Raw genomic sequence first — 15,565 nt, 5'->3', positions numbered from 1 at the left:
ATTTTTACATTGATTAACTCTGAGTGACGTCCATGTGATGTAAGAGACGAGGCCGGCCATGAAGAGTCACACCATCATGTGAGGCCATCTTGTCCTCCCTTTTGGTCTTTAGTCAACACAAAAGCAATCCTTTGTAAATCCAGATCTGAGTCTCTCAGATGCCCCTCCCCCCTGAGACTGACACAAACACATTTGGGGGGCTGGTAGTTTAAATGTCTGATTCCCACACCTTTTGTTTAGCCTGTTGTTTCCTGTAACTCTGTATATAATCCTGATCAGAGAGAATTCTGCAGCTTTGTTGGGAACATCTGTCTCCACAGCCAGATGTATGAAACTCATCTGAAGCCACATAATTGGACATGAAAGATTTATTTCTTAAACACTGTCCTGGAACAGTAATCAATCAGGACATTTATTTTATTTTTTTAAAACTAGCTTTTATTGTCCCTTAGCAGTTGAGCAGTTCTTTCAAGAAAAAAGTTTTCCCTTCAATAAATACAAAAATGACCAATTACCTAAATTGCCCTAGCCAGATGTGCATATATTCAAGTTGTAATTGCAGACCTAGATGCCTCTACTATACAGAACTTCTTGTTTGACACTCTTCAGTAACACAACAGTGTTGGCATTTACAGTAACTGTGTGTAGTCCTTTTGCAAGATGTCCCCATACATACATGGTATTCTACCAAATTATGTGACCCACCAGTATCTTTATCACGTACTTTTAAACATCTTTAGTGGCCTTTTTTAACGGAGCTCCTACAGTACATTGGTTATTTATCCTATTCGCACAAGATTAAAACTTGTTCCCACAATATTAAAAGTACTTCCAGGACTTTAAGGGCTTCATACATCACTGTATGTTGATGAGACACAATAATAAAAAGTCAGTCCCAAAAATGGTTATTCTCAGAATTTGTGACACATTCACAATTCTGTGGAAGAACAATTTTTGTTACAGCTGCCTTTAGAGAAGTCATAAAGTTAGGATTAAAAATCATTTGCAGTGGCAACAGTTGCTTAACATCCCATTTGTTTCACAGAATCTGATTGTGTTCAACGGCGGAACAACTTTATACAGAACAACTGTTGAGCAGCCTCAGGCACGACAGCATCTTTTATTCTCAAACAGAATAGTCCCTGATAAGAAACATTAAGGACTGGCAGGACGGTGACAGCGTTAGTGACAGTGTTAGTGCCATGCTAAGAAAAAGACGATTAATGAATGGAATATAAAAGTGCAGTACTTTTATTCATGTTTAATGAATTTTATCCTGTTCAAGTATTCTTGAAAAAATACATATTTATAAAACAATGTGACACTGGACCTAACTGTACAAGTACAGATCTAGCAACTACTCCAGCGAGTTGTCAGAGTTAGAAATTGCAGAATAAATGCACCCATTGAAAATCGAAGGGGAAATGTACAGATGGACTTTTAGCCTCTCGTTTCCCAACTCTTATTTCTGGTAAACTATATATATATACATACACACATACACACACACATTTGGACTAGGAAGATATCCAATAACGTCATGAATTCAAACATTTCAAGAACCGTAAATAATGCTGTTCTTGATGTCTTGAATGCTTCTTCTCATGAACGTTTGGGCATTTTCCGTTCTGCTCTTCCTCCCTCTGCTCAACCCAATCTGCCGTAGATAAAGCAGTGCCAGAGAGACTTTAAAGGGGCCCACGACAAACGTGCCTGACCGACACTTCAATGCAAAAATCAGACACATAGTTAATGAACATCGGACAAAACTGCCCTTAATAATTAAGTCAGACCGTCCTGATTTTAGGCACAACTTCATCTGTCAGGCAAGATGACTTCTGTCTCATAAAAAAAAAAAAAAAAAAAAAGCGAGAAGGAACTTGATGCTGAGCAGAAGCCACCTGCTGTGAGTTGCCTGTTTCAGAGTGCGCTGCTTTCCCTTAGCTTGTAGACTTGATTCTGTCTTGGACACAGTAGAGTTCAGAACCAGGAAGTGACATTTATTAGGATCCGGCCTAAACGGTCCTCAGGCAGTGGCAAGTGTTGGAGCAGCGCTGGCGACGGGGAGAGCCGCCGTGTCGGAGGGGGTGACTTCCATCAGAGAGTCTCCCTCACTGGAGGAGGTCTTGCTGGTTGAGCCTGGAGGGTAAAATGTATAAGGTTAAAAACGTATGCATCCATTTAAAACAGGATGTTATCAAAGAGTTTGCAGGTGTTATTAAAATAATGATGCAGGTGCCAGAACACTGACACTGTATCAGTACATTAATGAAGGCGATTAGCTCAAAAAGAGAGTGAAATACTAAAGATGTGCTGGTAGATGGATGTTTAGCTTTGGACAGAGCACAGAGGTTGTCAAGGATATTAAACTTCTTCAAAATCTGTGCAAACTCTGCAATCCACTGTGCAATACAACAATTATTCTGTCTGTATATATAATATTTTAGTTATTGTGGATTTATTAATATTCTTTACTGTGTTATTACTTATTTATAATATGATCTTGTTTTTTACTATGTCTCTTGTTTGCACTATCCTCTCTGCTGCTGTAATCCTGCAAATTTCCCCGCTGCCGGACTAATAAAGGATTATTTTATCACTCCATAAACTTGTCAGATTTTTGCTTAATGGTGACGACGTTGAAGTCATGCTGCCGTGTGATAGCCTTATGTTCGCTTTTCACTTCGACAGCCCGTTAACCGTTGTCCCTACCAAAATATGATATCTAAGGATCATCGGCACGCAAACTTTTATGTTTACGTTAACGTTACAAACTGCTGTAACTTACAGTCTGTGATTTTTCTTAACATCTTTTCAAATATAGTAGATTTACCCTTGCCTCACACCGAGGCAAAAATACATTTGATTATCTTAACTTCACATTACTCCAGATTTTGCAGTTCATGGAAAGTGTTGCTATGACCCACGGTGATTAAATGAATCCATTTTCAATGGTCTGAATCTTGGGGTTAACATCAGTTTTTATTCATCCTGTGTAACTCACCACTTTGTGTGGCGATGATGACGCAGTCTTCCTCGTCGTCTTCCTCTGTGTCAGCTTGAAAACCGTCTGCCTCCATTGCTTCAGTCTGGCAAGAACAGGGGATATAAGACCGTGTTAGACAGGAAAAGGCTACAATCAGCGTGTGAAAAGCACATTTCTATAAAATAGAAAAATAACAAACATTGCAGTGACGCCTTCATGGTAATAATAAATAAAAAAAAAATCAGTTGGAGTGAGTTTCTCTACCTGCTCTGGGTCAGTGCATTTCTTCATGAACTTGGTGATTGACATGCTGCCTGTGCTCTTCCTCTTGTTGGAGGATGAAGACGTGGTGGAGGAGGTCTGTGGTGTAGTGGGAGAGTTTCCCTGAGAGCCCGTGGCTGCCTGGGGTTCTTCACGGGACTCTTCTCGAGCTCCGCTGGTGAGGTAGGTCCACTGGCAGGGAACAGGAAGAGCCTCCTGCCCACAACGGGTCAGGACCTCTGTGTGCACGTACCAGCAGCAGCGCCTGTAGGTGGAGCGCTTCTCATAAACAGCATTGCTCTTGATGAGACGCTTCACCTGTATTCTGGTGAACGAGAGAGGGGGAAAAAGATCATTAAGATAATGTCACTGCTCATAACAATGAAATTCAAGTACTTTTTCAAGCACTAAAGACTTCTTTTTCAAGTATTCATTTTCACAAAACATGAGTAAATTATAAAAGTGTCACTAGAGGTCTTTGTGCAAAGTCATGAATGTGCACAAAAATATTAGGCTGACTGGTCAGTAGAATGCAAGAATGCAAGAACACGCACGCACGCACGCACGCACGCACGCACGCGAGGGCTCAAAGCCCACAACCAGAGCTTCTCAAGCTGTCATCATTGCTATAAGCTCAATTGGTGAACAGAACTTTGGTCAAAATGTAAGACATTGTTATGTTATTCATTTGAATTTCAAGGACTTTTTGAAACATATTTATAAGCCTTGTTTTGTCTCACTTTGGGCTACCAGAATTGTACTACTTACATCACTCTGTTATAGAGTTTAATTTTTGGAACACAGGTTACACAGACATTCTTATCACCAAATACTGTTGTTTCACCTGGTGGGGACGTTTTCTGCTGGACTCTGAGGGCTGGACAGTTCTGGAGGTGAGGAAGTGGAGGAGGAGGTCTGCTGACGACAAAACTCCTGAAACTCAGTGATGATCATTTTGCTGCTGTTGAGGTTGCCGTGCAGCAGAGGGAGCAGCTGATTGAATACTGTGGGAGAAAAGAGAGTTAAAGATATTTAGGAATGCATCATTAGCTCATAAATAATAAACACTTTCAAGTAATTTTGTTAGGAACTCTAAATAACCGACAAACTATGCAAAGTATCCCAACTTCAACAGAAATACATTTTGATTCTTCTGTAGGAAGGTTTGATCATTTATACAGTTGTACTTTTTAAATCAAATTAAAATAGCTTATTAACAACTTTAAGCCTACCTATAGAAGAGAGGGTACAACTAGACTGGTATAATTTAAATAATGAATTATGTTATGATAGTTAAAGTTATTGTGAAGGGGGGTTCAAGGGTGGTTTGTAATTATAGTACTCTAGTGTGAAGCACCATAATTCCACTGCCAAAAAAAGATGGTAATACATTATCTCACACAATTCGAGCATACAATGTACAAACCCGAGTTGTGTCTTAAAAATGTACCATAGTATATGGAATTTCTGAGGAAATAGCTGTAAAAAGTTACAGATATCCCACATCCATATCAAAACAAATGCGCTTAACATTTTCAAGACACTGAACAAGATAAAAAGTCTTGGCATAAACCCAAGATATACATTTAAAATGTCAAGAAAAAGTAAAGCACCTGGCACTGTAAGGTTTGTCTGCTGATAAAGACACCTAAGGAAAGACAACCCTCAAAAACTACAAGCAACTTCAGCCACTCACAGCTCGTCAAGTCCCTAATGGATCACATCCTAAAGAAATGGCAGTTCTCCAACTCGAGTAAAAGTGAAGTGACTTACATTGTGCTTCCCTCTGACGCTTCAGTGAAGCAGCCTCTGGGCTGGGGCTGGTGTCGGCCTTGGGTAAAGGTTGGACCATACACAACGCATAAGGCTGGAGGAGATGCAAACCAGGTCCTTCTCCCTCCCAGACGCAGCCCCTCACCACTGGGTCCAGCACCTTCATCTTCTTCTTGGTGGACATCAGCTCATCCCACTCCTTTGCTTTCACTTTCTGACGTAGTTTCTGCTTCTCCAAGTCACCGCCCGCCTGGGAGGTTACATGAGTGTTAATAGTGGTGCAAAAGGGAAGCAGAAACAACAAAGTACAAACAACACCAGTCCATCAGATTTAAGGCCCATATCAAAAAAGGCGTAACAACACAAAAATGAAAAAGAAAAAGTTCATACCGGCAGCGATGCAAATTTTAGAAATTTGCATCGCTGCCGGTATGAACTTTTTCCATGTAAAGGTTTGAATAGATTTGAGGACCAACCTCCGGGATCCTATTGACCCTATTATGCTATTGATCCTAATGTGTAGCTTAAGGTAATGCTAGCTATTATATACTTTCCTTTTCATTAAATGCTTTGCTTTGCATTTTATTGTGAAAAGTAGGAACGGAAGGTGTGGATCTGGTCTGTGCTGCCTCTGTCAATGTTTAAAGGAGTAATAAAGTTTGCTCTCTCAGTTCTGATTACTGAGACTCTGTCTTGTTGTACATTATACTGTATGTTTTGTCCACACAATTTGATTGGTTGATGCCTTTTAAAAGCGGTGCGAAAGTTAAGACAAATCAACCTTGTTTTGAAGAACAGTTATGTCACTTTTGTACTGCGTATTATTCATGTTCTTTGTAAAAGTACTCGTGACAAAAACAGTCCGGAAAAACACATTGATGTGCAAATTAACCGTGTGAAAAAAACGCCCCCAGTGTGTAAAGTACTTAAGGAGAGACAAATAAAGATTTATTCAAAAATGACAAACATTGCCGCTCCCTTCATACCTCTTCTTCTGGAGCCCCCTCATCCTCTGACAGGTAGCCATGAGGAACGAAGAAGCCGTCATCGTCGTCATCATCTTCACCTCCTTCCTCTTCATCTTCCTGAAAATGATCAAACGGTTCAAAGTCTTTTAAAAAAAGTTAAATCTTCATCATCTCCTAGTTCACACTACTTTCCTTTACCTGAATTATTCTGATATTAATTTAATATGCTATAATTATTAGTATACAAATTAGTTTCGTTAGACAACTTGTTGTGACTAACTAACAAAGGTCAGCAATACTAAAGATTAAAAGAAGTTAAAGGTAGCATTTCAAGCTCAAAACTTGTACTTTTATGTATATTTTTATTCAAAGCCTTTAAAAAAGAAAAAGTAGTTTTAATTATAATTATCTTTGTTTTGTTGTTGTCCAAGTTACATTGACGTTAAATGCACATAAAAAAAACTATTTGTTGTTTCTGTGTTTAAAATTTAGTTTTGAATGGACCAGCCAAATCTGTTTTGCATGTTGGATTTTCTATAAAATGGTCACTGGTGGCTGCTGCTCTGCCCGTTTGGAGGCCCTACAATTTGCTTTGTGAGGTTTAATGAGAGAAATGGAAACCACTGGCTGCCTGAGATGTGGGAAATCTAAAAATGTTTGCTTTGGTTGGCAATAGTACTAATCACTAACCATTTGTAGATGCCAGAGTACATAGAGGTACTTCTGCATGTGTTTAAACTGCAATACTGGACAATGATGTTGATAGATGCCACATAAATAGAGCAAATGTTAAAATAAAATAAAAACACTAGAATGAAACTCACCCCTTCACTGTGTGACAGAGATTCTCCTGGTTCGTCTTCCTCCCATTCTTCATCGCTGTCCACCTCATAGTCAAACACATCCTTTGTCGACAGAACACAACGATTAGTGTCACAGCTACACAAATACATTTCTTGGATGAAGTCAAATATTTAATAAAAGCTAAAATCTTAAGTGATTCTAAATCATAGCTAATTAGTATGGGACTTCTGCTTCCGTTACATTTTAGAACATGTTAATATAATCCATTTCAACATATTCAGTACATTCTAATTACAGTTGGGATGTCCTAATTGTGGGGTTACGAGTAAAGTGAATAAATCAATGCTTTTGCTAAATAGTCTCACCTTGTCTTGTCTGAAGGGGCAGCGAGGTGAGATGTGTGAACTATTCTTACTCCAGGTGCCCCAGTACGCTGGACGGTAGTTTGCATGGAACTGCAGCAGCTTCATGGGTCCACAATGTTTACGATCCGGCACACCGTCTGGTTTAGGCCCTTCTGCTGCTGTACACTCGCTGAGGGGAAGATAGAGAGAAAGAATGTTTAACCATACAGCTACAGGAAAATGTATTTGATTTGTTTCTCACAATCTATAATGTGGCCACACATGATGTACTGCACAAAGTATTTGAACTTGCACAAAAAATGTAATAACTAAAGAAACAGCACAATTTGTTTTGGCTGAGATTGCAAAAGCAATGCGTGAACCATAGTGAATACAAATGTGAATACAACAGAGGCATCCCATAGCCATAAACATGTTTGAAGCCGGTGAGCTTTTAATAAACGGTACTGAAAATGACAAAATGTAGCCAAATGGAAATTTACATTGGTAAAACACAAGTAGACAACAAATGTATCACTGACGATTCATGATTGGTTTGGAAAAGCACAGTTGTTGTTAAGTTATTCAAATATGTCCTGCATGGACAAAACGCATGTAATTATAGAATAAGCGAAACTTGATGAGAACGGCTGACAAAAGGAGGACTGTTTTTTTATTGAACTATAATGGACAGTTGATGATGTTTAGTAGATTAATTGAATGAAACTTTTTCCACCCACCCTGAGGGTACACTTTGACATTGTCAATAATTGTTCTGCATAGAATAATATTTTAGCAATATATAAAATCTTTTTCACGAGTGCCAAGGGGGGTTTTCCAGTTTGAATTGTGTTTAGAAAACATTTTTTTTCAGATATGGTTAAGAAATGTAAAAATCAGCACCATAATGAGAATTACCCACATAAGCCACTGTTCTGGACGGACACATTACAAACACTCACAAAATGTAACATTTGCATTTTAGTAGATAAAAAGCAAACCTCAACTATTCAGTCCAGGATTCGGGACTAAGAAACCATGATGGGAAATGTGGGCGGTTCTATGGCTACAATACTCAGTAGTGAATTAGAATTAGTGGCAGAGCTAATTCAATGGAGCCGTTTCAAGAGCTCAGGAGCTTCAGAGGGAAGGGTAACTCCTTTTAGGCGTGGACTTCAGGTTTTACACTCTACGGCCCTTTTACATGTACAAAAATACATATAACACACTAAAGGCACTGTTGCCATTCTTTGCACTGTTGGCTTCGAACCGCCAGTCCAGCAGTCGCCATGTGGATAGCCATGAGGAGGCAATAGATATGCTCTGAATATCGCATTGAGCCCCTTTAAGTGTCTCTACTTTGGCTACAGTTGATCATTGACTAACTATAGTAGCTGAGTTTGAACATCCAAACAAAACTATGCCACATGCATGAACACAGACGAAATTACAAAATGATTAAATAGACCAAGATGTGCCTAGTGATAATTAAGGGGAAAGTTTAGGGAGAGAGGCTCTGGCAGCAGCCTAAGTACTAGCCAATACACTTTGTTTGCGTGTCGGAGTTTGGGAACAAAAATATTGTATCAGTACATCCATCAACTCTTGTCCTTCTGTTAACTGATCATTTCTATGGTCATTTCTTTCAGTTCATACTGGTAATTTCCCGGCCTATAATACCACGATAAAAATTTTTTGTCAGTAGTGCAGACAAACAAAAAAATTAAATAACAAAACTCATTTTTGAATTAAATGCAGAAACACTGTACATGAGCATACCATAGGGAAAACAACGCGCACAAATAAGGATAAACACTATTGCCAGTCTTACCAGAGCGATTCTCTCTGTCTGGGGTTGGTGGGTCCTGAGCTGCGGGGTTTCAGCCCGATCCAGTCTTTTATTCCATTCAGGTTATCAGCAGGGTTCAACAAACACCGGTCCAGTTCCTCCAGAACAGAGTCCTCACACTGAACTCGGCATAGTGGTGCAAGAGCCATGTGCCCTTTTATCTCAAAGGGAGCAAACTTCCCACACGCGGCTGCAAGTGTCTGAAACAGCAAAGTTGCAGTTATATTATTAATATTTATTAATTCAATTGACCTTCTTAGTTAAGGGGGGTGTAAAGGGGATCGGATCAGAACATGTGTTGCAACTCAATCAAAAAATGTGCTAATGTTTATAGTGCTCCTATGACCCTTGTAGTTATGAAAAAAACATAGTTTATCAAGGGATAAACCCAGCTGAATAACAACAAAAAATGTGTTTTCTGTTATCACATATGATATCTACTAACCTTTGGAGCCTGTTGGATCTTGGATTTCTGCAGAAAACGTGTAATTTCTGCTTTCTCAGCTTTGAGGCGCTGTAAACAGATTTTCCAGAAATGGGTCCATTACTAATATGGAACACAAGATGTCGTAGCTCGTGTACCTAGCTCAAACCAACACATAAACTTACATCCTTCTCTTCTTTCAACCGTTTCTCCTCTTCCTTCATTTGCTTCTCCTCTTCTTTCTTCCGTTTTTCTTCCAGCTTTGCCCTACAGAAAGTTTAAAGCAAAACATTTAACATACTAAACTCAATGTGTGTGTTATTGTATTTTAACCATCACTGACTAATGGAAGTGAAAACATGCCAGATGGGTAAGTCTTGACCTACGAGTAAGAGGGAACTTGCATTACTCACTCTAGCTTTGATTTCCGCAGCTCCTCTTTTGCTTTTAACTTGTCTGCCTTTTCCTTATCTTCCTTCTCCTTTTTCTCTCGTTTCTCTTTTTCCTTTTTCTCTCGTTTTTCCTTTTCTTGCTCATCTTTTAGCCTGCGAGCTTCTTCCTTCTGTTTCATCTTTGCCGCTTTAGCCTCTTCCTTCTGGCGTTCTTTTTCCTCACGCAGACGGAGTTTCTCCTCTTGTTCATTCTACAATTACAAAAGCCCCGTCAGATTATCAAATTAAACTAGAAAAGTTTTAATAAATAACAAAGTGGGTGAGAAATAGGACACATAGCAGGTTGTGTTTATAGCCTTGTTACTTAACAGACAACTAGGGGATTTGCAGTGTATACATCAAAGGTCCTACCTTCAATGAGCGTCTTTTGATGTTTTTCTGATCTGATGGTATCTTGGGGGTGGTCTTTGGCTGCTATGAGGAAAAAAAATTTTGATAAAAACATTTATCATTGTGAAATGTGTTTAACACAATGTCATCCAGCCTAGTCAATGTTTTATATTACTAAGTTATTGTATAAAAATTGTACCGTTTTGAAATTTTAACCTGCATATGGGTATTACACAAATATTCTTGTGTGTAAATATCTACAATAAATCTGAAGCACTTACCTCCTCAAAAAGGTTGTCACAATTAACAAATTAACTTTAATAAATGTATGTTGTGTGACATTGCATCAGCCAATACTGGAGAGTCCAGTATAAGTGTGATTAAATAAAAAGCAAGCAATGGGAGATGTACATACTGTAGGTGTACTAGTGGGTGTGGGGCCATCCGTCTTCTCTGGTGAGCTCTCAGAAGTGGAGCTGACTGATGAAGCTGACAGCGTGGACCGGTTTCCTAAACTGGAAACGTTTTCGGGCTCATCCTGCTCCTCTGGCTCACTTTCAGAATCCTGTGTTGTGTCAAGCTGTGAAATAGAGGCTGTCTGATTACAATCATCTTCTTCTTCTTCCTCCTCCTCCTCATCTTCTTCCTCCTCCTCCTCTTCTTCTGCTTTTTCTTCTTTTTCTTCCTCATCTTCGCTGTCTACTGTGCAGTCTAAAGTGTTTGTTTTAGGAGTGTGATCCACATTGCTGGATTTCCCAGAGGATTCAGTTTTGTCTTTGCCCTGATGCTTGTCTTTTGCTGGGAGGCAGGGAGAGGCGGCAGCAGGTGAAACAAGGCGCTTTGTGGGAGACGAGGAGTTGTCTTCAGTCAGATCTATAACCATGTTCTCATCTGATGGTGCAGGGCGCCTACGGCTCAGGAAGCCATCAAGGGGCCCGCGACCATTAACCAAGGGTGTTCCACTGTGTACGGGGAGTGCAGAGGACTCATTCTCATTCTCATTCTCATTCTCTCTGTCTGGGACTCCTGGTTTGGGGCAGGCATGTGCACAAGGACGTTTAGGAGGCTGGTTCTCTTTAGGTTCAGAGTTCATGCGCTTGAATGGGAGACGAGCTGCAGGCAGAATAAAAAAAACGGTGTCACTTAGTTGTAAATCAAAAAGCAGTCTGAGAGAAATAGAAATTAAACAAGTGAAATAAATATTTGTAAAAGTTCATTAATGTGTTAATTGATGAACTTCATACAAAGTAATGAAAATGACAACACAGATGTAAGGGGTTTAAAGTTGATGGTCTCATTGCTGTAGAGGGCTACAACCATATGATGCCATCCGATTATGTCTTTTTCTCATAGTGAATATTCACTATGAGACTGCAGGCACCAAACCCCAATTAGAAAACCACTTACTTAGCAATTTAGTACCAGTAACTTAGCCATAAACCACTAGCATCATATCCAACATTGCATCAGTGAACCAACAGGAAGAACTTTTTGATGAATCCATCAGATTTTTGATGAATGTTTTCTGTTCTGCAGAGATTTCAGACTACAAGCAGAGAGTTCAGTCCATCAAGGATCTGGTCAGACAGCTGCCCAAACCAAACCACGACACCATGCAGGCTCTCTTCAAACACCTCAGGAAGTAAGAAACACTCTGCTTTTTTTGTTGATTTCTCTTTCCCCTCAGAACAGAACATTTTAATACAAAAATAACAATAAATAAGCACCGTTCTCTCATGCAACATGGGGGGGGGAAATCATCACATATAGAGGTTTGACACGATTTGAATATTCAAAAAAAGGAAGGTTGTGTGTTTACCTTGGATAAGTTTCTTGTTGGCATTGTTGCTCGATTTACAATCCATCCCTGAACAAAGAAAAGAACAAAAACATAGGTGCATCAGAAAGAATTATACTTCAAATATAGTATGGTTTGATAGTTTGGAGATTTTTTTTCTACTTGGCGATGCAATCCTAGTGTTTCTGTGTTTGGTTGATGTATTTGCTCCCTAAGAAGGGGGTCTAAACAACTAATGTCAGCATTTAAAGACAAGAAATAGAAATATCATATATATTGAGCCTCAAAGAGGTTTAGTGATTTAAGCAACTCAATCAAAATAATATTCATATTATGAATAATGACAAGGCTGCTGGATTGGTTTTGACAACAAAGGAGCTTTTTTGTGGCAGAACATAACACAATGACACCCATTAAGAATAGCTTTTCAAATGTGACACTTTCTTTATTAAGACTCCACATGCCAGTGCTGCAAAGTGTGGGTCATCAAACCTCCATCACCCTGCATTGATATGAAGGCAATGGGGGTTTGTTTGGTGCATCAGAAAGAATTATACTTCAAATATAGTATATTAATAAGTATGGTACATTATGAGATTCTTTTTCTACTTGGCGAAGGTTGTCTGGCACCTCAGGGATGCAATCTTAGTGTTTCTGTGTTTGGTTGATGTATTTGCTTCCTAAGAAGGGGGTCTAAACAACTAATGTCAGCATTTAAAGACAAGAAATATCAAATATCATATATATATTGAGCCTCAACAGGGATTTAGTGATGTATGCTTATTTATATTCATATTATGAACAATGACAAGGCTGCTGGATTGGTTTTGACAACAAAGGAGCTTTTTTGTGGCAGAACATAACACAATGACACCCATTGAGAATAGCTTTACAATTGTGACACTTTCTTTATTAAGACTCCACATGCCAGTGCTGCAAAGTGTGGGTCATCAAACCTCCATCACCATGCATTGATATGAAGGCAATGGGGGTTTGTTTGGTGCATAAGAAATAATTATACTTCAAATATAGTATGGTTTATTAATAAGTATGGTATATTATGAGATTCTTTTCCTACTTGGCGAAGGTTGTCTGGCACCTCAGGGATGCAATCTCAGTGTTTCTGTGTTTGGTTGATGTATTTGCTTCCTAAGAAGGGGGTCTAAACAACTAATGTCAGCATTTAAAGACAAGAAATAGAAATATCATATATACATTGAGCCTCAAAGAGGTTTGGTGATTTATGCTTATTTATATTCATATTATGAACAATGACAAAGCTGCTGGATTGGTTTTGACAACAAAGGAGCTTATAAGTTTTTTGTGGCAGAACATAACACAATGACACCCATTAAGAATAGCTTTACAAATGTGACACTTTCTTTATTAAGACTCCACATGCCAGTGCTGCAAAGTGTGGGTCATCAAACCTCCATCACCCTGCATTGATATGAAGGCAATGGGGGTTTGTTTGGTGCATCAGAAAGAATTATACTTCAAATATAGTATATTAATAAGTATGGTATATTATGAGATTCTTTTTCTACTTGGCGAAGGTTGTCTGGCACCTCAGGGATGCAATCTTAGTGTTTCTGTGTTTGGTTGATGTATTTGTTCCCTAAGAAGGGGGTCTAAACAACTAATGTCAGCATTTAAAGACAAGAAATTGAAATATCATATATATTGAGCCTCAAAGAGGTTCAGTGATTTAAGCAACTCAATCAAAATAATATTCATATTATGAACAATGACAAGGCTGCTGGATTGGTTTTGACAACAAAGGAGCTTATAAGTTTTTTGTGGCAGAACATAACACAATGACACCCATTAAGAATAGCTTTTCAAATGTGACACTTTCTTTATTAAGACTCCACATGACAGTGCTGCAAAGTGTGGGTCATCAAACCTCCATCACCCTGCATTGATATGAAAGTATATACACATATAGTGTTACTCTATAAAAGGGTTGTTTCTAAAAAAAGGTCACATATAAAAGTTTGAAAGGTCCACAATGAATGCAATGGGGGTTTGTTTGGTTTGCTCTCCCGCCATTCTGTTTTATTAGTCTGCAGGCCCAGGCTCCTCACACGGCTGTCAGGCACAGAATCAAAGCCCAAATAAACACAGAATACTCAAACATGCATACTAGTTATAACTGTAGCATTTAAGTTGATGTTGCTACAGAGGCAATGCACGTTTTACTGTCTTAAAGAGCAGAGTTGCACCTCCTGGAGTTGCACCTTTGAGAGCTGCTCTCATGTGCAGCAACTCAACTATGCTAATGTAGCTAGCCACCTTCCTCAATGACCTAGCCTAGCTACATTAAAAAAGCAAGTTGTTTAACATTAACATGCGTTTTTGTAGTCGCAGCTATCCCACCTTTATTTTATAGCAGCAAACATTTTTTGTAAGTTCATTTAACCACCTGTAAATGTGATAGAAACAGCGTTAGCATTAGCATTTCAGCTAGCGTTACCTCTTCTACGGGGAGTCGACGCGGCCAAATGTCCGTCCGCTGATGGGTTCTCCGCCGCCAACATCCCAATAATCCTCACGTTTGAGATATTCTAGTTAAAAAAAACAACAGCACAGGAGGCGTAAACAACCGACAGACTGTCCCCAGCAGCGAGATGATGTTTTGCTATTTAAACGACATGTATATCTAATTTATTTCGCATAAAAACAAAACGCGTTCGCTTTCCGCAGCTCCCACATACTCCCTATACCCCGCTGCCTTGCCTCGCGCTCCCGAATCAGAATTGGCGGGAGTATGTCACTTGCGTCAGAAGTCGTCGCTGATTGGTCGACGCCAAGTGACTGCTCACCGGTGGGGGCGTTTGTTTTGTACATCCGCGTTGCACGTTTAAGATAATAAAAATCATTTATTAGAGATTTAAAGGATTACAGCAGCATAGATAAAGCGCAAACAAGGTACATAGTAGAAACAACAAATAGGTATTTTAAATAAAGTAAGAAAGATGAATAAAAATCCACAATAATAAAAAAAAACAATAATCTTATAAATATAGTCAGAATAATTATAGTTATAGTATTGCAATTGTTATTTTTACTTGGTATTTCGTGTAATAAGGCGCATTGGATGATTTTTAATAGCACTTGAGTTTCAAATTATGTGAACTAATTTCATTCATTGGGTCTAACTCTGGTTATGTTTTCATTCACTCCGTTCGGGACATCCTGTGCTATAAAACCGAAAGATGTCGTGAGTCTCACAGAGCACGCCTTCTGTGTGATATTTGGGGCGTTCTGATTGGCCGAGGGGTTTGACTTTCAGAAATCTGGGTTGCCATGTTGTGGAATAGCAAAATGAAAAAGGGGATTCCAGTGAAACAGTCTTTTTTTGGATTGACTGTCTGCTCAACAATACTTATAATGCATTAGGTTTACCACATATTATCCTCTATATGTTTCTAGATGATTTAATTGACACATTTTGTCTAAAACATAGTTTGTTTCTCATTGTCACTCAATGACAGTGTGGCTGGTTTATGGGTGAAAGTTGATGAATAAAGGCAACCCGTTTTCCGAGTATCTGCTCCAGGACGATAATAAATG

At 39.0% G+C, this 15,565-nt stretch overlaps 2 protein-coding genes across 2 annotated transcripts in view; both read right to left on the bottom strand.

Annotated features, from left to right (window-relative positions):
* Window positions 1-15,565, bottom strand: part of uap1 (UDP-N-acetylglucosamine pyrophosphorylase 1) — a 68,321-nt gene that overhangs the window by 25,213 nt on the left and 27,543 nt on the right. The gene's annotated exons all lie outside the window — the stretch shown is intronic.
* Window positions 441-14,738, bottom strand: chaf1a (chromatin assembly factor 1, subunit A (p150)). The gene is made up of 16 exons (XM_054602832.1): window positions 14,466-14,738; window positions 12,011-12,058; window positions 10,607-11,304; window positions 10,213-10,275; window positions 9,823-10,052; window positions 9,595-9,676; window positions 9,431-9,499; window positions 8,968-9,185; window positions 7,158-7,326; window positions 6,813-6,893; window positions 6,007-6,105; window positions 5,021-5,270; window positions 4,092-4,251; window positions 3,251-3,572; window positions 3,005-3,089; window positions 441-2,139 (listed from the first exon to the last, which is right to left on the bottom strand). Exons 1-16 carry the CDS (start codon window positions 14,527-14,529, stop codon window positions 2,027-2,029), a joined length of 2,751 nt encoding a protein of 916 aa, XP_054458807.1. The 5' UTR covers window positions 14,530-14,738; the 3' UTR covers window positions 441-2,026.

The sequence above is a fragment of the Anoplopoma fimbria genome, chromosome 8 (assembly GCF_027596085.1).
Source record: "Anoplopoma fimbria isolate UVic2021 breed Golden Eagle Sablefish chromosome 8, Afim_UVic_2022, whole genome shotgun sequence".
NCBI lineage: Eukaryota > Metazoa > Chordata > Actinopteri > Perciformes > Anoplopomatidae > Anoplopoma > Anoplopoma fimbria.
The sequence above is the reverse complement of the archived record's forward strand: the minus strand, read 5'-3'. Positions and strand labels throughout refer to the sequence as shown.